Below are 23,474 nucleotides of genomic sequence, written 5' to 3' on the forward strand. Positions count from 1 at the left end.
AAATGTAAATAAAATATTTTTAAAAAAAAAGATTTGGGGCTGGGGACATGGCTCAAGCAGTAGCATGCTCGCCTGGCATGCGTGCGGCCCGGGTTCGATCCTCAGCACCACATACCAACAAAGATGTTGTGTCTGCTGAGAACTAAGAAATGAATAAAAAATTCTCTCTCTCTCTCTCTCTCTCTCTCTCTCTCTCTCAAAAAAAAAAAAAAAAAGAATTATGGCTATAAGCCGGGCACGCCTATAATCCTAGCTACTCAAGAGGCTGAGGCAGGAGGATCGCAAATTCAAGACTAGCCTTGGTGACTCAGTAAGAGCCTATCTCAAATAAAAATAAAAAGGACTGGAGATGTATCTCAGCAATAGAGCTCTGGGAATTCTATTTCCAGTAAGTACCACTGGGTGGGGCAGGGGGGAACAGTATTATGACTATGATGACCTTAACTTACTCTCAGGAGGCAACACAGAAACCAGTGCCTAGTCAGGTAGTCTGCGATGTGGAGGGGATGACAACCTTCCACTGATTTACTCTAGTCTCTCTGCTACATAAGAACACATCTCCTCCACATGCTGCCTGGGCCCAGGCCCCAGGGAGGGGCAGGGAGGTGGCCCCAGGGGAAGGTGGCCCCAAAGCAAGTATACCAGCTCAGCCCATCCCAGGATCAGGAGGCTCTATGGACACCTAGGAGGGACAGCAATACAGGTGCTTCCAGCCTAGTCACCCTGGTAACTACAATTAAAGGCTCTTCTACAGAGGCAGAAAGACATGACCTTCCAAACTGCAGCCATCCCAGTGAGTGCAAGTCTGGGGCAGAGCAGGCAATACTTGATGGCTGATGGGACAAAGGCTCTTGAGCCCCAAGTGCCTGACCCAGCTAGCTGGAGTGGCCAAAACAGATAGGCAGGTACCAGCTCCCTGTGTCCACCATCCTCGGTTGCTTCTCTCCACTTGGCCTTAGAGCCAGCTGTGCCTTAAATCAGAATTGAGGAAGGTGACCAAGGCTTCAGCCCAGCTGGACAACACTGAGTGCACAGGATTCATCACCCCAGGCCCCAGTGAGGTAGAGAAACAAGTCACAAGGGCCTGGATGGTACATCCAGGTGCTGTTCAGGAACCTGGGCAGCCTATCTGAACAGTGTTCAGGAACCTGGGTCCCACCCTCAAGTAAAAAGGGTCTGGATGGTATATGGGTGCTGCTCAGGGACCTGAGACATGAGCTCTGGAGAAAACGGGCTTGTGTTCAAGTCTTGTCTCCACTACTTCCTAGCACATCAACCCAACATTCAAGTGTCACATCTGCAAGCTGGGGTTTATCAACGTTACTGCTCCAGAGCTGTCTTTAAGGTTCAAGTCAGATGCTGCACGGGAAGCACTTGGCACAGACTTCGTTCAGGCAAATGCCATCGATACTGATTGCTCTCATAATCACCCTCGTCATCATCATGATTACAGACAGGAAGCAGAACCGTGGACTGTGGCAGGCCCTGAGAGGCCCTGTTCCCTCCACCACCCCTCTTCAAACCATAACCGTCATTTCTAGGAAAGGAGAGAACCCCCAAGTAGCAAGATCCCTAGAATTCCTGCACAAATTTCCCAATCTTAGTGGTTCAACATTCTCCAGAGCACAGCAACCTGTCACCCTTCAGGGTCTGAACAATGACTAGCATGGCCACAGTCAGCCTCCTGCTCGCCAGCAGAGCCAGGGGGTATGTAGTCAGGTCTTGGCCCCTGGGACCCCTGGACACTAGCAAGCCCCAGCAAGGGCAGAGGGTGCTCCAGGATAGCCCTTGGGGAGCTCTGTGCAAGGACAGTAAGCAGAGGATGCATCCAGACCTGACCACTCATTCTAAATGACTCACCTGTCCCCAGCCCCATAACTAGGAAGGATGTTATCAGACTCCAAGAACCAAAACCAAGACAAGGACAGCAAAAAGAGCAAGGCTCCTTCACTATAATCAGATTCCACCCAAAGAGGAAGAGGGTTCTGAGACAGGCCCTGGAGACCCATTCACATCCATGATTGTAGGGCCCCTGAGCAACGTATCCAAAGATGGAGAAGAAAAGAAAAACAGAGTGGGCCTGGACTGGTGGTTCATGACAGGACTCACATGGAAATGAACACTCAGATCTCCTTAAAGCACTTCCTACTGCCAGAGCACAAAAGCCTTATGAGGTGTGTATGAACATGTTGCCCTTGCTCTGCAGAGTAAGAATCTACCTCAACCCCTGGCTGCACAGCCAGCCAAAGGACCTTTCTTTGCCACATGATCACTGACAGCCATGAGGCACCAGGTACACAGCCCTCAGAACAGCCCTACAGACAGACACTCCCTTTTGAGATAAGGAAGTGCACCGGAGTAAATCCACATCTACTCAAAGTAGCACCTTCCCACCTCCTGCCATGTAGAAGGACTCATAAAGCTTCCTGTCCCTTCCATGGCAGACATGATCAAAAGGAAGCACAAGCCCCACCATCAAGCTTTCCAGACCCCAGCTCTGTGGACTCAGAACACTAAGAGACAGAATTCCACGGTGGTGCACACCTGCAATCCCAGAAGTCAACAGGCTAAAGCAGGAGGACTGCAAGTTCAAGGCCAGCATGGGCAACGTAGGGAAACCCTCTCTCTAAATAAAAAATAAAAAAGGACTGGGGGTGTAACTCAGTGGCAGCAAACAGAAGCCCTAGGTTATATGCCCATCACCACAAAAAAAAATAGTAATAATGATTTCAGTCCAGTGTAGAGTTCAGAATCGTGCTGTACCAGTACAGCAGCCAGAAGCCACATGTGGCTCAATGCTAGAAATACTTTCTCATTCCTAGCTGGCTGGCGGCCAGCAGGTGGCTCTGGGGTACAACATCATTTGATCTTCCCTCAGCATCCATTAGTGCAGGATGTTCAATGTCCCTACACCTCATTCATACAGAGCTCAGGTCAGAGCCGTGCTTAGTGGCCGACCCTACTCAGAATTCTTCCTGCTGGGAGAGTCATAGCTCTGCCCGGAAACAGGCCAAAGTCTATTACATAACTACCGAGAGGCCAACAGAAGCCTGAACTACCGAAGCACAGTGAAACCTCAGGTAGGAGAGGGACCTGGAGGACCCGCTGATTCACTCTCTGATTTCCAGCTTCGCAGTGACAGACACCACGTTACTGAGACAGCACACACAGGAAGTAGCAGTCTTCTGTCAGATCGGCAAAGGAGGAAAACTAAGACACCCAGGTGAGTGCTGCTCAGGAATGAAGGGTTTCTGCTGCTCTTGGCAGAGCAACGCATGGGGTGATGCACAACATTTGTCTTCTGAAGGCCAAGCTCCTGGAGATCTGCATGCCACCAACTGTCCCACTGCAGGAATTCATCATAAAGAATTAAGGACCATGCTACAAAAGTCTATGACAGGGCTGGGATTGTAGCTCAGGGATAGAGCACTTGCCTAGCATATGGGAGGCACTGGATTCAATCCCCAGCACCAAATATAAATAAATAAAATAAAGATACTGTGTCCATCTAAAACTAAAAAAAAATAAATAAATATTTTTTTTAAAAAGTCTATGACAGCAGCATTTAAAATCCAGAAAGGGGGCAGATAAGGAGGAAGAAGAAAAACACCCAGCAGTGGGCCCGTGAAGTACAGGGTAGCCACAAAATGGCATATTAAAAAGCTACTAAAATGAGAGGAATAAATGTTCAATTCACAAGGAGGACACAATCGATGGCTTGGTGGCAAGAGTGGGTAAGAACACCTGCATGACGACGGGAGCCCAGGCCACTGGTCTGCACAGCCATGGGAAGCATGTGGACACAATCACACCCCATGACACTGTAGTCTCAGGTGGACCATGTGTCGGCTCTGCAATGACTACACATCACGCAAGGAGACAAAGCACACCCCAAAAAGCCCTTTCCAGAACCTATGACCACCTGCTGGGCACTTGCCTGGCATCTGTCTGACTCTACCACATTACCTCCTTCTCACCATCTGAATTTTTATCAAATTGCCTTTAAGAGATCCATGGAAACATACCAGTCTTACAAGGTCTCCATAAATACAATGGACACCTTCCACCTAAGGCTAACACAGTCAGCTCAGAACATGAGGGCAGAGGCCAAAGCTGGAGGAATCCATCTCAACAACCAAGGCCAGTGCCACCCTGCCACCTTTGCTTTATGATCTGTGAATAAACAAAAAGGCAGGACCTCTCAGCCCCAGTACATAAGTCTCAGCATGTAGGGTCTCAGTTCTATCTCCTGAGTACCAGAGGTCCCAGGTCACCCCCATGGGGAACTGTCCACCCCCATCAGAGTGGCAGCCTCAACACCTGATGGCTACCCACATCCTTCTCCCCATCCATCCCAACAGCATGGTTCTTGGCACACAGATCAAGCCAGGCAACAAGGTGCTCGCCAGCCCCATTCATAGCTAACACTGGGCTAGGGGCCATATCACATGTCCCACGTGAAGCCGCAGCATAAAAGGCCAACCCACAAAAATAAGTCAATCCTCAAAAAACATTCCAAGCAAGGCTGGGACAGCTGTGGGGCCTCATGTCCCTTCCCTGAAACACCACTACAAAGGCAACACAGCACTCACTCTACAGATAAGCATGGAGCACTGGGCACTTCCACAGGGTGCCCTGAGGCTCACATCTCCACAGGGTGCACTGACTCTCAGAGGAACTTAGGGCACCTCCTGGGAGGTGGACAGTGGGCCAGAAGTCTGCAGACCACCTACCTATGGCACAAGCTGCTTCCTGAGACACAGACACCATCCCAAACTGATCGAAAAGAAAATCCCCATTCACATCCACAAACAGAGGTGGTGTTGTGCTATATGCAGATGCCTCCCCACCTTTCATGGCTCTCTGGGTAGATACGTGAACTTGTGGCTACTGGTCAAAGTAGAAAAGTGCCTCACGGCTGGCAGGAGAAGGATGCCAGCGAGTGCCCTTCCCTTAACAGTCCACTCCGTTTCGTGGAGTGAAATGAAGAAGATGGAAGAGCAAAGTGTTAAAGCTTTAATTCCAAATCACTTTTCATGCCTGTTTCATCTGACAGTGGCTTTGAAAGCAAAAGGCAATCTTTATCATTTGAGCTTTTTAAAGTAATTGATGTTATTATGTCCAACATAACCAAATGCTTCTAAAAGCTGATTTTCAAAGTGACATCAGTCCCCAAAATAAGAAACCCTTCCTTCTGGCTACTAATAAATTATTAAAACACATCTGCACAGGAGGACAAGACTGAGGTTTAATAATCAATGGTGAAGAGGCTAGCTCCAGGCTCTCCTCACAGACTCACCTGCCAAGCAGTCAGTCCACCAGGACACCCAGGCCTCACACCATGGTCACTGCTGCAACTTCTCCCTGTGGCTCTGCTCAAGGCAGGAGCCCAGTCCCATGTGGTTTTACACCCGCTAGATGTAAGCACAAACCAGACAACTCCTAGCTCATGGTGGAACTCCATCTTTTCTATCACTGACTGGTCTAGGACAGGCACACAGCCCAGTTTTGGACAGTGAGGGGCATCTGCTGGATAGCAGTCCTAGAAAGATTTCCTTGTTCCAAAAAGACCCAAGAAAGAGGCCTCACCTTTCTGTCTCCTGACACCCAAACCTGGGCAGGAACTTCAAGGCCATAAGAGAAACCAGCCTGACCAGACAGCTGGCAAACAAACGGACCATAAAAAGCAGCGCAACCCGTTATTCTGGCCTTTGACTCAGTTTCTGGCAAAACTCTTGGGATCTTTCTAAAACTCTTGGGATCTTCTGGGTGGCAGGAAGTCCTTTCTTAGTAAGGATTTGGGTTTCTACTAATAAGGTGACTAGGACAGGCCCCTACTTAACTAGGATGGGGATGAGCACAGAAAGACCAGTGATTAGAGCTGAGAACTCTCAGCCCCACTCACCAGCCTGGAGAGGAGGACTAAAGACTGGGTTGAGGAAACTCTTAAACAGCAAGATTCGGGAGCTTCTAGGTTGGTGACCACAGAAGGGGCACAGCTGGTGAAAGCAAGGAAGCTCAGCACCTGACTCCTGCCCCATGCACCCTCCCATGTGGCTCTGCCTGAGCTGGATCAGGATAGTAAATAAGGCACTTTCCTGAGCTCTAGCAAGCCACTGGAATAAGCCAGACTCTATGTATGTATAATATGTCAAAATGCATTCTACTGTCATGTATATCTAAAAAGAACAAAGAAAAAAAAACTAAAGAGGGGATCATGGAGCTCCCTGAATTTGTAATTGGACAGAGTAGGTAACCTGGGAACTAGATAAAAGGACTGGCATCTGCATAAACCTGCAAACTCTAAGAAATGTTGAAACTGAACTGAATCATAAGACACTGAGGTGGTGTCAAGACTGGAGAAGCAGAAAAGAACACAAATTTGGTGTCAGGAGGAAAAAACCCAACACCAGGCCCTGGGATGAGGTCCTGTAGCCACCCATCTCTGGGCCTCCTTTGGGGCTAAGAAAGAATGTGCTCGATGCTCAAGCCAGTTGGCCGAGATTTTTGTCACTTACAAAGGCCTCAGATGGTTGGCATACTCTGTAGGTCTTCCATGAGGGCACAAGTCTACACACTTGCATCCCCAGGGGCCAGGTTTCTACACTATGACAAGGTCATTCCAAGCCCACACACTGCTAGAAAGATGAGAATAGTCCTGATCCAAGCAGGGACCCCCAAGTCAAAAAGCCAAGCCACCAGGAAACCAGAGGTACATGTTGTCAGAACAGTCACAGTACCCCAAGTGGAGTCACACTACCATACTATGGGAACTTGGAGCTTCCAATCCCCCACCATTTCAAACTAAAAGCCACCCGCAAATGCCACATCTCACATGTGGTTTGAGTTATTCCCCAGGACTTCTCAGAGCAGCGGTATTAGGGTTAGAGCATAGCAGAAGGTCTTCAGGTTACACATGTACTGTCCTCAGAAAGGATCAAGGTAGTTGTCAGGACCCCTTGGCAAGTTCTCATGAGGGCTGTCATAGAAGGAGCACACCCAATGCTCTTCCTGGTTTCTTGTGTGGCAAAGTGCTCCCCCATTACACATATGCCCTACCACCCATGAGGTCCCCACCAGAGCCAAGCCAGGCCTTTCGATCTCCAAAATTATAAGCATACCTCTTTCTCTAAAAAGTACCCAGCCTCAGGTACACTGCTATAGCAATGAAAATGGACTACTTTACCCAGTGAGACAGGAGAGCACCCCTCTGCCTAAGCCCAAGTGCCCAGAACACATGCATCCCCACAGACACCTGGTCTACCTGCTGGCAATGGCACTGTTCTTCTCCTTCAGGGCAAGTTCTCGCTGTTGCAGCTCAACAACAAATCTGGAGAGGTCCTCTGGAGTCCTGAGGGATAAAGAACACACATTCAGTTCCATCTGTCCCCAGAAGTGGGCCTAATTCCACATCTGGAATAGAGGTCCAAAACCATGCCATTTAGAGACCAGGATGAGTAGTCTATCATGTGACCCATGAGTGAGGCAGAGAGCACTAACCACAGCCCAAGTCCAGCCACAGCCCACCACCAGCCATGCAATAGCAGCAGGCTACCTTCATAAGCCTTGGCTTTATTTCACCTATAAAAACAGGGTGACACATAATGGTGTCACCATGCCAAGGAAATGATATTCACAAAGTGCTGCCCAGTTCCTGGCATGGAAATGATGCACAACAGCTCCTGTCTTTGCTTTTCCTCCAAAACAGCTGCATGCACACAGAGTTAAGAGTAGTAATGAGGGGCTGGGGACATGGCTCAAGTAGTAGCGCGCTCACCTGGCATGTATAAGGCACTGGGTTTGATCCTTCAGCACCACATAAAAATAAAATAAAGGGGCTGGGATTATGGCTCAGCGGTACAGTGTTCGCCTAACACGGGCGGACCCAGGTTCGATTCTCAACACCATATAAAAATAAAGGCATTGTGTTATATCCATAAAAAAATAAATAAAAATAAAATAAAGATATTGTGTCACCTAAAGCTAAAAAAAAATAAATATTTTTAAAAAATAGAGCAAGAGTAGTAATGGCACAGCCCCACACGCGTGCTACTGCATGATTCTCAGAACTATTCCAGATTCACTATCCCAGTGGATGCAAAGCAGTCCTATTCTTTATGTTTCCATATTTCAATGAGGAAATGGAAATTCAGAGATGCCATCTGGCTTTCCACAGTCCACTTGGTCCATGAGCTTAAACTCAAGGTGAGCCACATCTTCTGACTAGTACACAGAAGAACATATCCCAGAACTCTTGGTAGCTTTACGAGTAGCATGACACACATGTGGAGTGCACAGCAAGAGCTCCCAACATGGCATGGTAGGTGGCACACAAGCCCAAGGCCAAGGACACATCTTGCTTTCCTCTCCACCCACCACAGCAAGCACAGGGCTTATGGGGCCATGTGGTATGAGCCAACCCATGGCTCTGTCCCCCAAAGTGTCCCTCCACCTCCCTAAGTGGATATGAAGAGCCCCTGCAGGGATCATGGAGGCCATTACTCTGGCTACAGCAAAGCAGCTGTCCATGCAAGGAAGAACCTGCAACAAGCTACAAGGAGAGTGCTGCTGGCCACCCTCCACAGCAGTGGCCTTTCTTACTGCCATTTCTCAGGCCAACACTGAAGACACTATATAGGGGGAGACACTCACCCTGGGCCACAGAGTATCTGGGGTCCCCATGGGCAGGGCCCTAGCAGTGCAAGGTACAAGTAAGCCACCCTCACCATGGTTTAGACACTCAGGACTGAACTCTGTCCTCCTGAAGTTCCTATGCAGAAGCCCTATTCCCACAGGATGGGATTTGGAGATGGGACCTTGGGGAGGTGATAAGGGTTAGGTGAGGTCAGAACAGTGAGGGCCTCACACTGGGGTCAGCATCCTGATAGACACACCAAGAGACTGCTCAGTCTCTCTCTCCTGGCCATGCAAGGACACAGCACAGGCAGCAATCTGCAAGGTGGGAAGGGCCCTCACCAGAGGCGGAACACCAGCCTCCAGAACAACAGGAATAAACTCCTGCTCCGAGCCCCATCTGTGAATTTGTCACAGCAGCCCAGCCACATTGAGAGGCTGCTCCGGCAGAAGACACACCCAAGTGGGCCAGTAGCACAGACACTCAGGAAATGGCTCAGGCCCAGCGTGACTCCATCTAGACACCCAATCCACAAGCACAACTTCATGTTTCTAAGTACACAGAAAATAAGTAAGATGTATGGAACACCCTTAGAGAGCTTCACCCCAAGTTTATCTGGAGTTTACTTCCATGTCAAGCAGGGGCTAGTGATCGAGGCTGAGGGGTCTTTAACTTCATGCGCCTCTGTGAACTGCTTACAATGAGAATTCATGTACTACACGTATGAGTACAAACAAAAAACGAAGGAAAAGCCACAGCAGGCTCAGAAGGTGAGGAAAGACGCCAGAAGCTCCCAGGCTGGGGAGCAGGGAGCCTGGCCGATAGGGGGTGCCAAGTGCACACTGCTCAGCCCAGCAGAAGCCCAGACAGGGGCGCAGAGAAAAGGGCACACAGAAAAGAAGGGAGACAAACCACGAGAAGCCCTGGATTCAGAACAAGCTCAGGGCTGGGAGAAGAGAGCGAAGAACTTGGCCTCCTGTCGCCTGTCCTGAGCTCCACGTAAGGAGGTGAGTCCACGTTGAGCTGTGGATCATGGAGGATTTCTGCACAGTCACAGCCGTCACGCATCTCAAACCAAAGACCAGGGGCCCACACACCTCCAACTGGCAGGAAGAGTGTTTATTTTCCGGAAGCCTCCTGACCTGTGTGTGGTTAAAGCTACTCAGAGATGCTTACCCAGGGCGCTCCAGGGATTAGCTAAGTGCTTGTAACTAGAAGGAGTCACGCCAGGTGCCATTATGGCCTAAAAATAACACCGACAGTCCATTCTGAAACTTGCACTTCACAACTACAAAGTGGGAGGCATTTGAGGCCTCGGGAGCCTCCGACACAGAGATGACAAGAAAGTGACAGTTCCAACTGCAGCCCAGGCTGTGACACCTGCTGCGGAAAACTCTAGTTTCAGCTGCGAAGCCTTTCACATCCTAATGGGGGCTTTCAGGGAAAAAGTCTTTTTGTTCCATCTGCAGCTGAATTTTGACGCAAACTCAGCTGTGTGCAGAATAGAAGAGGGCTGGGGGATCATGCCCACTGCTCTACCCCTGAGGCAAAGGCAGTTGCAGCCACAGCTATTTTGGGGTCCTATAGCAGATGCCACAGCACTTTTGGAAGCCTAAGTGCCAGTTCCCCCAAGTCTGATAGACACCAGATCCAAAGGATACCGAAGCCTAAAGTGAATCAAGCACCAACAGCCACAAAACCAAATGAGAAGCCTTGAGCTTTCTCCCGAGGTGTTATTATTATATATTTTTTCCAAAAAATAGGAACCCGCAGGGCATAACCACCATATTGCTGGGGCTGGGCTTCAGCCAGGGCCCAAACAGAAAGGAGGGAACACAACACAAACAAGATAGGCTTTTTGTTTTTGCAAAAAGGATGCCAAAACAGGAATGAACGGAAAATATTAGACAGCAAATACTTTTGCTAAAAATCAAGGAAATGGCAAGAACTGAGGGCTGCGAACCCCTGCAGGCAGCCCAGACTTTTCTCAATAATATAACATAACTGCTTGGGAAAAGGGATGCAGGTCACCCCGATCTGACATTGATGTGGCTGATATGGGGTGCCCAGGACTGAGGAGAGGAACTACTGCTTTCCTGGGGAGGAGAGACTAACTCTAAGCAGTGCAGTGGCTTCACCCTGGGCCATCTCTGGCAGAGCCACCTGCAGGGGCTGTGGTCACTGCCTCCCTGAGTAGGAGGTCCCAGTCTGGTGTTGAGGTCATAGCTACCCAGACTTCAGGAGACTCAACAAAGGGCATTAGCCCACCTCACCCTTTGAGTACACGGTTGCTCTGTAACATCCAGGCCTTGATAGACAAGGCCACTGACAAATCTTCCAGAGCACCCATTTCCCTCCAGCACAGAAGGTCACTCCAGCCCTGTGGACGGTTCAGAGCTGGTTGCTCTCTCAGGCACAGTGGCCTGCCATGCCTCCCTCCAGGCCCATCCAAGATCAAAGGCCCCCAGCAACAAAGGCTGGAAGGCCCTCCCTCACACCTCAAAAGGATTTTCAAATGGAAACAAAATCACATCAACTATCTGAGAAGGAGGGAGCGGCAAGCTGCTGCTTCTCAGACTTGCTGCCTTCCAAAGCCAACAGCACGGTCACACTCGGCCTCAGGACCTTCATGTCCCTTTTCCAGAATACTTTCCCCTAGATACCCACACACCACACTCCTTCATCCACCTCTAGGTCACAGGACACCAAGTTTTCAGCTGGATCTGCCAAGCATCCTATCTGAAACTGTGGACCCCACCCCCCAGCTTCTCCCTGCATCCCTTCCACAGCCCACCACCATCAGATACCCACTCTGCCTGTCAGGTTATCATCATTCTCCCTCAATTACAATGAAAGCTCCCTAAAAGAAGAGACAGTTTACATTTTGTTTGTTTTTTTTTTCACTGGCGCAATCACAGGCTTCCAGAAACGTATGTGAAATGAAGGAAAAATCATGATACCTTTCCAGAGCAATACCATGCAGCTCAGCTCTGAGAAGTGAGAACTCGGACCACTGGATTCTAAGTCCAGGGTTACTGATTAAATAAACTTCACCCACCCATACAACAGTATCTGTGTAAAATCAAAAGAATGCAGAATCTTTCTACATATTAAAATGAAAGATCTCCAAAATGCACTGCTAAATAAAAACACAAAAAAACAGAATGTAAGTGTTCTATGCTGTCATTTGTATGAAAGAAAAAATATACATTGTTGTAACTGAATTATACTCGAGGATGAAGAAGAAATAACAATGGCTTCCAGCAGAAGAGGACAAGAATGGCCTGAGAGATTTACCTCTAGATACCTTTAAAATGTATAAAATATTTTGTGCTAAGGAAACATATAAAAGCTATTCAATAAATAATTTCTCAAAGCTCAGCACTGTAATCTTGTACTGCAGAATCAGGTGCTAAATGAAAATTTTGTAAAAAGAAAACAAATTATTCCCACAGCAAATTAATGCATAGAAATCTAACTATGACCATTTACAACAAAACAATGATATCATTTCTTAAAAATGTTCAGCTGTGTATAGGTAATACCATAAACAGGACAATGATGTATTAGTGAAAGGCCTCCTACCTAAAATAATTAAGCCTGGCAACTGATCCCAAAAGGTGCTTGGTTAAGAGGGGAATGGAATGATACATGTGTTTCAAACATCTTAACTTAAAACATAAAAATACACAAGTATTCCCTATGCTACAAATGTCTTCTTCAAATACAGGTCAACTAGAGCTTTACCTTATATTTTTGCATAAAGCACACACACAACAAGTAACTCATGACTTTTAGGTTGGTTCCTTTGAAGTGGACACCTATAGTCTTCCTAGATTTTACAACTTTTCCTCTTAGTCTTTCATAGTCAATTTGTCTGATTCAACATCAATGTTTCAAGAATTTGTCTTTAAGACTTTGCAAAGGATCCACCTTCAAATTCAAAGAAATAAGACTTCTGTTACACTGAAGCAGCCTTCACAAAGTATGTAATGACAATAGCAATGGCCACCCTAAAACAGATGCCAGTGTGGTGGTGGGTGGAGGCCACACCTCTTGCCCCTAGCTTGAGTGTAGGCACATAGATGACTACCTGGGGCCTTTGAAGACAGACTTTTCCATATGAAATACATTTCAAACTTTTAAAAAGTTAAGAATGGGGCCAAGCACAGTGGCATACACCTGTAATTCCAGCAGCTTGGGAGGCTGAGGCAGGAGGATCATGAGCTCAAAGCCAGCCTCAGCAAAAGCAAGGTTCTAAGCAACTCAGCAAGACCCTGTCTCTAAATAAAATACAAAATAGGGCTGGAGATGTGGCTCAATGGTTGACTGCCCAAGTTCAATCCTTAGTACCAAAAAACACAAAAGAAAAAGAAAAATTAAGAATGACTCACTGGTATGAGAATTATGGTGCTGCAGGATCTATCTGAATTTTCCAGAATTGAGAACAGAGTATATTGGTGAGAGCCATGTGTCAGCCATGTGTCCAGAGCTACAACTCTGCCACCCACACACACCTGCCCCATACTGCAGCATCTGGACCACAGGAATCATATAGAGAACAACACACACACAGAATACACTCGTTTTCAAAAAACAGACTCCACAAACCTCAGAAGCATTAAAAAAAAGGGGGAGGGCGGTGGAACAGAGCTAACATCTTAGATTCAGAAACCAGGCCAGTGCTCAAAGTCTAACTCCACTGGCTACATGGCCTCCAACCAATCAGCAGACCTCTCCAAGTCTCAACCCCTCCTCTGGAAAATGGATGTCAAAAGAGAGCCAGGCTTAGCAGTGAGACTATGCCCTGGAGTCAGCCAGGCTCAAGTTCAATTCCCATCCCAGCCCCAGCTTCCTAGTCCGTGAAATAGGATCATGTCTCCCAACCTGACTACCAAATTAGGGACATCCAGCCCTCTGTGAGCCTTTGTGATGATCTCTGTCTCTCAGACAGTGTCCAACACCACCCCTACAAACCTCTACCAGTTGCTTGGGCACTGATAGATGACAGGTTTATTGGTTCTAATAACAAAACAGAGAGAGTAAATCTGTTTGATGACAGAACCAGAGTCTAAAACCTCACAGAGAAGTAGAAAGAACAGGTGGACTGTAAGCGAGAAGTAAAACCCCTGCAGGGGGGCCAGAGGGCGGGGGGAATCAACTCTTAGAATATAATGGGAAGGACAACCCTGATTCACCAGCAGCACCTATGGACAGACTTGGGCATCCTGCATCTGAGGCAATCTCACTCAACAAATCCAGCGAGCACTGCCACATGGTGGTCTAGTCCCAAGCCCTGAAGAACTCTCTGACACACATACACAGACCTGGAGACTTCCCACCTGTTGAGGCAGGCAGGCAGTCACTGTGACGAACCCAATGTGCACTACATTCCCAAGGAAGACCAGCGGAGGAAGAAGACAGGTAACAAGAGTGAGGTGTGCAATCCTCACAGGCGGTCAGGAACCATGTCTGAAAAGGTAACACCTTCCACAGACTAAGCAACACAGAAGTGAGCAGTGCAAGCTCAGGGGGAAGAATTTTCAGAGGCTCCAGGTCAAGTGAAATTGAGTTGTAGCTGCAGGGTGACAGGAGAATTCCACCCAAAGAACTTCTTGGAGAGAGAAAATGTGTTGTCTCAAGGGGAACTGCACACACTCAGAGAGCCACACCCACACCTGTGTGGTTCACAGTATGCAAACGTGCAGCGCCACACTGGCAGGCTCAGGGAATGCTACAGACTCAGGTCTGACTGAGAAACCATCAACTCAGATGGCTCAGGAGTGACACTGCCTGGAAAAGCCAGGAGAGCGCTGCCACCATTGGGTCCACCTCCCTCCACCCCACCACCTGGATGCCACCTCTGTGGAGCTGGAAGAACTAGACCATGAGCAGCGGGCGGCAACATGGAGTGGGCACATGACCTTGGGAAGAGCAAATTCTGTACCCAGGTGACTTCACAATGAACCAACACCTTTAGCCTTGGCACAAAATTACAAATGTGTGGATTTCAGCTCTGCAGGATGGAACGGGGTGGAGATAAGGGCTCTGTGAGGTGGCAAACTCCCAACCCTGAGGAGGTGCAGCAGACTAGGGCTGGCTGTTGGAGGCAGGGCAAGACAGAGTGACTCTGGTGACCACAGGGAGGTGCACAGTGACAAGACGGAGCAGGAAGGGGGACCCTGCAACTGTGTCCTCACTCAGCTGTGGTTTTGCAGCTCCTCTGCCAGGTACTGGCCTCCCACCCCCTGCCTCGTGAGGTCCAGATCTCATCAGCTGTCCAAAGCCAGCAATGTGGCTTAACTGCTTCAGGCAAACGAGCCTCGTGGGTCCCCAGATACATGTAAATAAAATGAAGAAATTTCAAATTTACAGTTGCTGCCTTCGAATTCTTTCTCCCGGCTCAGGAAGGATTAAAAGGACTTCAAAGCAGCCTGGGTCCCAATTAAGCCAGTGTGACCACTGCAGGGATGCTGGAACACTCCTCTGATTAACAAGAGGCGTGCTTTGAACTGTTCTGCTAAAAAAAGCTCTTAGAACCTCTCAAACAAATGCTGTAATTTCTCTCCCACTTCCCTCACTCTTTGGAAAAGTTGATCCTCTGAATGCTTTAAACATTCAGATAGCAGCTGGATAACATCCCCAAACACAATTTCAGCGAGGAGCTCAGAACAGAAGCAGGGACAGAGGCCTTGCGCAACTGCCCACAGCAGGCTGGGCTTCCAGGACAGCACTGGTGGCCTGAGACTACACAGTGTCAACACACTCCTATGCGGCCAGTGCAGCAAGGCTGGGAGAAAGGTCTGGGCAGAAGATCAGATTCTCCCTTCACCTGAGCCGAGGATCCCCACAACGTGGCCCTGGAGAACATCCTTGACACCTACCTGAGCAGTGCTGCACAAAGTACCCGCACAGAAATGGCCAGAGCTGCTGGAGACTGGGGTCAGTAGAACAGCAGAACCCTCCCTCCACATCAGGGGCAAGCTCAGCTCGTGGGGCTGAAGTGCCAAGGTAAGCCACAAGAGCTCAGAATAGGAGCCCATCTACTACCGACAGCAGTATCCAAGGTGCAAAGTGAAACAAGACGCCCCATACAGTGGTGATTCACTCTGGGCAATACAACTGTGGTTGGAAGTAAGCTTGGGAGCCAGTTGGGGACACCAATCACACTGTGACTTCAGAGATCCCAGCGCATGGTTCCTGACAGTCCCACTCTCACCGTGCCTTTAACATTAAGCATTAGGAAAGCCTTCCTCGAATACCTGAGGCCCAACTATTCTACCTCTGAGGATTTCTTTCAGGGAGAGGCAGGAGATCAGGGAGAATAGTGAGTTAAAAATCAAGTCAATCTGGCTGCTGGGGAAACAATCAAAGCAATGTGTGAACAAAGGACTTTACCGGATACAGAAACTCAGAAAGAAGCCATCATTAGCGAGATGCTCTCTTTGAACTCACTGAGTAATAAAAGGAGAGAAAAGGTCTCAGAACTGTGAAAAAGCAAAAGCCACATACAGGCAGAGCTTAACTGTGATTGCAGGCTGGCCCTGAGCTTGCTGTGTGGCCCTGGGCTACTTACTTAACCTTCCTGAACTTTGGTTTATGCATCTTTAAGTGAGAGTAATGAACTAGGATGCCACATCCTGATTTGTGATTCTCTCCAAAAACAAAAGCTGCCTAAGACTCTGTTCCCTCTGATTATATGAATGATGCGAGAGAACAAGACTCCAGGCAGAAGGTGTAGCGAGACCAAAGTCCTGAGGCAGAGCCACAAAAGGGGGACCCTGGGAAGGCTTAGACAGCAGGCCTGGGGCAGGGAGAGGCAGAGGGCACAGAGCACATGGGGGGGCTGCAGTCAGAATTCCAGATTTGATTCTAAATGGATAGATGCTTAGACTGCTCACCTCTGTGGCCATATTCTGGAGGTTTTGTAAAAGGAGATGAGCACCCAGGTTCACCCAAGTGCTACTAGTAGCAGGGAAAAGAAAACAACCCAAACACCCAGCAATGGAGAAGAGGGCAGGTGCGGGCAGCAAGGCTATGAAATGAGGACTTCAGTGCAGGATGAGTGAGGACCACGAAATGGCTCTGCACAGAACTGCAGGTCCAGTGCTTCTCCTCAAGGCCCCTCGGTGCTGGAGTGCCGAGAGAGCTGCAAGTCCCAGAGGGAGATAGGAATTACCAGGTGGGCTCTGCACTGAGAAGGGTTTATAAATGGTGCGACAGCACTAGGGGAGGGCCAGGAGCAGTGACCTGAGAGAAGTTGAAGGGACAGAATCAACCGGGTGATAGGCAGACAGAGGAGGGGGATCAGGTACAAGACCAGGGAACTGGCTGGGCACAGCAATGGAGCCAAGCCCCAGCAGAGACCACAGGAGAATGGCTGCCCGTGGCCATGGCAGACAGTCACACAGGCGCTCAACAGCAGAACAGCTTCCTTTTTTCAGCATTTCCAAGATCACTGTTGGAAGACAGATAATTTGCCAAGACAGGCAGAACTCAAGGGTGCCTCCATGGGACCCCGTGTAGCTCACTGCTGTACTTTCAGGGGAAAAGAAAACTACAGAGAAGACTCTAAGAATCCCAACACTCACTTGAAAAGAAACAGCAAGTAGGACATTCACTGGGCCTCCTGAGGTCAGAGCTCTCTCTGTCCCCATTGTACAGATGAGCTTTGACAACCAGCCTGGGCCCACGCAGCCAAGAGGCAACAGCAAGAGCAAACCAGGCTCCTAAGCAGAAAGCCAAAAGGCCAGTCTGCCTTCCAGGACACTGGAACCAAAGTGCAGACACATGCGCATGCGCATGCACACATGTGGTCACTTTGCCCCCAAGAGCACCTCCTGGTTACAGGGGGAAATGCTTCAATGACACATGAACACGGCAGAAAGGCACTGCAGCTGAAGTGAGCAGTTACCAGGTTTGCCTGGTCTGGGCTCCACTGCTGTGGCACTTCCAAGGGCTCCCGTGAAAGAACAGAACCCACCCATCACACTGTAAAGGGCACATGCCACACACAGTGTGAGACCAGAGGAAATGCAGCAGACAAGTCAACGGAACCTGGGTTCTTAGATCCACTGCAGCCACTCTCCATGCTGAGCCTGGGCCGAGTGAGCACAGTCATGGAACTCACCCAGGGGCACCCCTGCGGCAGGGCCCTTTGTATATCAAACTGGCCTTTTTCAAAGAAAACAGGCACAGCTTTCCTCAAATCCAAGGGGAACTGCCAAATATAAGGCAGATGAAAGCAAGACAGATATTTTTTTCAGGACACAGAAAACCACTGGGCAGCTCCCAACTCCTGTGGAAACCTACAGGGTGTAGGGTCCAAGGCACCTCTAGGTACCTCCAGGGTCTGAAACTCAACTAAATCCCAAAGCACATCCTTAGAGTTCTCAGTTACTGGCATGTTACAAACACCACCGGCCACATAGTGCCTCATACAACCCTCAAGCAGGAAGGACAGGGGTCCCATGGCTGCTGAATAGATGAGACAGCCGAGTCTCTGGGTGGCACATCATTGGTGGCTACTGAGGCAGAGTATGACCTAACTGTGAAGGCTGCTCTCACCAACCCACTAACCTGTGAAGCAGAAACAACCCTTACCAAGGTCCTACAAAACCATCCCAGCTTCATGGGATAGTGAAGGACGGGTAGAAGAGGCCAGAGGAGGCTTCAGAGGTCCTGATCTGCTTCTCTCCAGTTACCTGGAGGCCTCGGGTTAACAAAAGGTGGAAAGCAATGGGGTGTGAACATCACACTACTTGGGCTCAGAGGTGGGGGCTGCAGAGGGAGAAGGGATATCTCGTATGTCCCAGGTGAACAGGTGCGTGAGGGTGCAACATGCCTGAACCCAGCTGCCCACCTGCTTACCCTGAGAGTGAATCATGGTAAATTTGTGGGCCTGGCTTCATGTAGTTGTCTCCCCAGCATCAGATGTTCTAGAAAACAAATAACTTAGGCCTCAAGAAGGCTGTGAAGGGCAGCATCCTGCAGACTTTCCAGCAATGCTGAGCCAGAATCATCTGCTTACTGCACTGCACAGCTCAAGGCCAGGAGTTCTCAGGAAGCTCTTTGTCTCCTCAAGACACAAAAGCAAAAAAAGGCCACATGAGGTATTTTGCATGATTCCATTTACTCAGCACCACTCAGCACCAGGTACCCAAACCTCACAAGAATTGTCTTGTTAATTCACACAGCCTGAGATGGCTGTCATTCCCCACATGACAACTACAAACTAAAGGCACAGTTCCTTGACCCTGGTGGGCAGTGCATTCAGGACCCAGCCTCAACCTTGGCATGGTAAGCTGTATCCTTAGGATGGCTGCAAATTCTCCTTGCTGCATTTGCTTGCTGAGTCTGACATCAGCAAAGCCTACCTTCACGGGTAGCAGGGAGGACTAAGTTGGCACCACCAAGCTCAGGGCATTGACAGGCACCTGCAGTTATGCTGCATTTGACCCTCATGGCCCTGCAGGGCCAGGTCAGAGGGACACAGGCTGCAGTACCAGGCAACTCACAGAAACACTTGTTCAATAGTCTGTGCACACAGGAGGACCCAGGAGAGCAGACACCTAAATGTACACCTCTGGCTGCAATAGCAGCCCCTGCTGGCACCCCAACACTGGCAGTAGACTCTCCTTTCCTCCCATTTGTAGAGACATTTCTACCCAAGTGACACAGTAAAGAGTCAGCCTACTAGGTCTATCAGAGAACAGTAGCCCCTGCTGCCCTGTATCTCCTGTACCAGTTCCCTGCCCTCGCAGCACACACTGGAGTCCCCTAAGCCAAGCCCACTGGGAATGACTTCTCCTCTCAGACTGCACTGCAGCTTTCTTGAAGCATCACCTCCAACTTCCCAGGATGAACAGGACTTAGCTCTTGCTCCTCACCACTGTCCTCAAACCATGGGAACACCCCCCCCCAATCACTGTTGTCAATGACACAGCTAAACCCCAAGACTGGAGATTTTTTGTCTGGTTCTAGAATCAATCCACTCGCACAGAGGCCATGTAGCAAAGTGTGATTATTTCCACTTCCTGCACTACTTTGTGTCTTCTCCAAAACTAATGAAGGTTTTTCATGTGCTGGTCTGTGTAGTTACTACCAATGCCCCCCTGAGCTCTGTGAACTATCAAATCTGCTCCCAAGATGTCAGAGATGCCAGGTTGTCTATCGGTTTCAGCCTCAAGCTGCCCCAAGGAGGACTGAAGACTCTCTGCCAGGGGCATGGGCAGCATCTCAGGTTCTTACTCCCATGGTTAGGAAGGTCCTGTCCTCTGCACGCAAGCCCTTCCTCTTCACCAGCTACTCACTCTTCCAATAGGAGCTTTCTGGAAAAGGATATGAGGGAGATACTTTTTTGAGACTTTATAAATCTGCTCTCCCACTGACTGTTAATCTAGGTTGAGTGCCAGGCACTGTGGCATGCGTCCATAGTCCCAGCACTGGAGAGGCCCAGACAAAAGGGTCTCAAGTTCAAGGACAACCTGGGCAACTTAGCAAAACCACATTGCTTAAAAAAAAAAAAAAGATGAAAATTCTTTTCCTACAAGCTCCTAAAGACATTGCTCTAGTCTCTACTAGACTCAGATGCTGCTGACAGGGTGAAGCCCATGCTGACTCCAGATAAATCTGTGTTCTACTCTCATCCTCTGAGAACTCAGCAGAGGGGCTTTGCCCAGCAGTCACAGCCTCACAACACGTGTCTTGGTGATGGCCTGCATTGCCGACTCTCATCCACTGACAGGCCCCTTCAGTCTTCAGCCCTGAGTTCTAGGGAATATTGGGGAATATTGGAACTGTTCCAAGGTCAAGTGCTTCCCATTTCTCTGCTGTACTATCTGAACGTGGTCCATCTGGATCGACCCTCACCTTCTGTTTTTCTCACTTCATCCTTTTGCTTTTCTTTCTGGGAAATTTCCTCAGCTTCCCAACACGTACGTTGATTTTCTTCCCACATCTGTTCAGTGTTGATTTCCCAGGGCTCTCCTGGTTCACCTAATGTTCTTCTTTCAGAGAATTCTTTGCCTGTTAAAATACCTTCTTTTATTTCTCGGGGGATATTTACAAAAGGTTTTTTCCTTCAAGCTTTGTCCTTGCGTAATTTCCATTTCCTCTAAGTTCCTTTACCTGGGCGCACCTCTCCAGGCACGGATCCAGCAGAGTTCCCCACATGAGAGCTGAGAGGTCTCAGCACCACTGCATACTCCTTCTTGACATGGCCACGTTGTCTAATCTCTTTCTCAGTGGACAAGAATCTATCTCCCAAGGCTCTGGACCAAGCAGGACAAGGGCTGGTACCTCAGCATCAGTCACATGCAGTTCGCCTCCTCCCCCAACCTCCAGGAAGCAGGCCACCCTCAAGAGCACTGTCACAGGGACAGCAGCATCACCCTCTGCCCAGGACCTTCCAGTCTTCATTGGGCTGGGCAGAGTAGCCTGGCCAGGGCACTGAGCTGGTGAGAGCCCTGGGGCGCTGCCCACCTTTCAGCTGACCAAGTCTGTCACAAATCATTCTTATTCATCGTTGTGGTCTGGAGGGATGGGATGCTGCAGCTCCTGAGCTGTGGGAAAACTCAGCGGCATAAATCAAGTTGGCTCTCACCTCCCCCAAATTAGCACTTGGTTTTCTCAAGTCCATTGCCAACTCTTCTAATACATATTCTACCTTCCAAAGGACAGACACTGTTGCTTTCTTTTCTTTTTCCCTATTCACATGAGATTTTGCTCTTATTTGTTTTGGGGTACAGGGGATTGAACTCAGGGGTGCTGAGTTACATTCCTAGTCCTTTTGTCTTTATATTGAGATAGTATCTCACTGTTTCTCAGGCTGGCCTTGAACTTGTATTCTCCTGCCTCAGCCTCCCAAGTCACTGGGATTACAGGCATGTGCTACCATGCCCAACTGAGCTTTTGCCTTTTACAACAAACTCTCTTTACTGTTGTGGATTAGGTTTCAGGAAGATGAGAAACAGATGTGTATATCCAATCCACCATGTTTACCTTAGTTTCTCCCATACCCTTCTCTGCCCCCCAAATTGGTCCTAGGGGAAAAAAAAATCTGACAGCACAATTTCACATTGTACCAGTATGAGAAAGTTCAATAATCCATTTTCAGAACATAGTATTTAGCCATAACTAGGATGTAAATATCCAACTGTAGCCATTTTTATCTACAGCCCTTTCCTTTGCCCACCCTAATTTTAAAATTAGTCAAGTACAGAGATTGTAACCTCGAGCTCCTCCTGATAGGGCAAGGGGGAACACTGCATCAAAGATACAAGCAGGCAGACTGCCTATCCAAGTGTACTTGCTAGCCAGCTTCAGTGGCATGCCCTTCTGGCAGAAGTAAAGTCGCCTTAACCACCCCCGAGCACATGTTAAACTTCTTGCAGCACCTTGGTATTTCTAACACCAGTAAGCCTATTCCTTAGGCTTATGTGAAGACCACCCAAGGAAGGGCCCACACTGAACCTGAACCTGAACCTGACAAAGCTGAGGAATTCATGAAACAGGGGCTAGATCATTCCTTCTTCCAAGGCTCTGGTCCTTCCAGTTCTCAATGAATCCCACAATTACCTAAAAAGTATACAAAATAACCCAAGCAGAGGAAACACAGGTTAAAACCAAAGGAAATTTAAAAAATATAATGGAGAGCATTCACAAAGTCAAAATTCAGTTGTTTGAAAAAAATCTAGTAAAGCTGACAATGTCTAGAGATAATTATTACAATAAAGAGAAGACACAATGGCCAGTATCCGGACAGAAAAGTGGATGGCCATTACATCTGGCAATCCAGATGTACACATTAAAATCTCAGTTAAACATGAAGTCAGGAAGGCAAAGGAACCATTAAAGCAGGTTACTTCTGTCCAGCAGACCTGAAAGTTAGATTAAGAAATATCTACTTCTATATTATACCTTCCTATAATGTTTTTTTTTAATTGGTCCTAGGGGGGAAAAAAAATCTGACAGCACACTATTGTATTTTAAGTTGTTATGGAAGATTTCCTATATGTTGGAATGGCAGATCATTCTTTTTTTTGGGGGGGGGTTGTAGATGGGCACAATACCTTTATTTTGTTTTATTTGTTTTTATGTGGTGCTGAGGATCAAACCCAGTGCCTCACACATGCAAGGCAAGTGGTCTACCAGTGTGCCACAACCCCAGCCCAGACAGGTCATTCTGTCATTCTTATTTTCTTAACTTTAAAAATATCTATTGTCTTTTTAAAATTTTCTATATTTAAAAAAAAAAAGGATCCATAAAACATACAACAGTGAAGCAGGGAACGCACCCACCAAGTTCACCACCAAGAACCACTACCACTCAGCCTAATGCTGGTATGTCCTGAACAGTGGGTTACATTAAGAACAGGGAAACAGGGCTGGGGATACAGCTCAGTGGTAGATCACCAGTCCAGCATGCATGAGGCCCTGGGTTTAATCCCCAGCACCATGAAGAAGGGGGAAAAAAAAGAAAGAAAGAAAACAAAAGGCATAAAGATCAAAAAGATGCAAAATTGTCTATATCTGCAAACATCACTATTGCTTTCATAGAAATTATTTTTAAAAAATCGTTTCTCATCTATTAGCAGTTAATATCCTAAAGCAACATTTATAAACTTCTATTCAAAATAGCATTGGCAATGCAAAATACTTAGGGTTAAATTTACTGAAAGGTATGAAAGATCTCTTCATAAGAAGATATGAGAAAAACGATTGCTAAGTGAGTGGTGTTACAAGAGTCATAAGATCAGAAGAGACATCAGCCTTCTCAAGGCTGGACTGGCACAGGCAAAATGTTATCAGTGCATATTCCAGAATAGCACTTCAGCTG

At 48.2% G+C, this 23,474-nt stretch overlaps 1 protein-coding gene across 1 annotated transcript in view; it reads right to left on the minus strand.

Moving 5' to 3' along the window:
• Positions 1-23,474, minus strand: part of LOC144372300 (mitotic spindle assembly checkpoint protein MAD1-like) — a 120,479-nt gene that overhangs the window by 62,721 nt on the left and 34,284 nt on the right. The window contains exon 2 of the mRNA XM_078035686.1: positions 7,265-7,351. Coding sequence (XP_077891812.1) covers positions 7,265-7,351 — 87 coding nt within the window. The remainder of the gene's footprint in view (positions 1-7,264; positions 7,352-23,474) is intronic.

This window comes from Ictidomys tridecemlineatus, assembly GCF_052094955.1.
Source record: "Ictidomys tridecemlineatus isolate mIctTri1 chromosome 12 unlocalized genomic scaffold, mIctTri1.hap1 SUPER_12_unloc_2, whole genome shotgun sequence".
NCBI lineage: Eukaryota > Metazoa > Chordata > Mammalia > Rodentia > Sciuridae > Ictidomys > Ictidomys tridecemlineatus.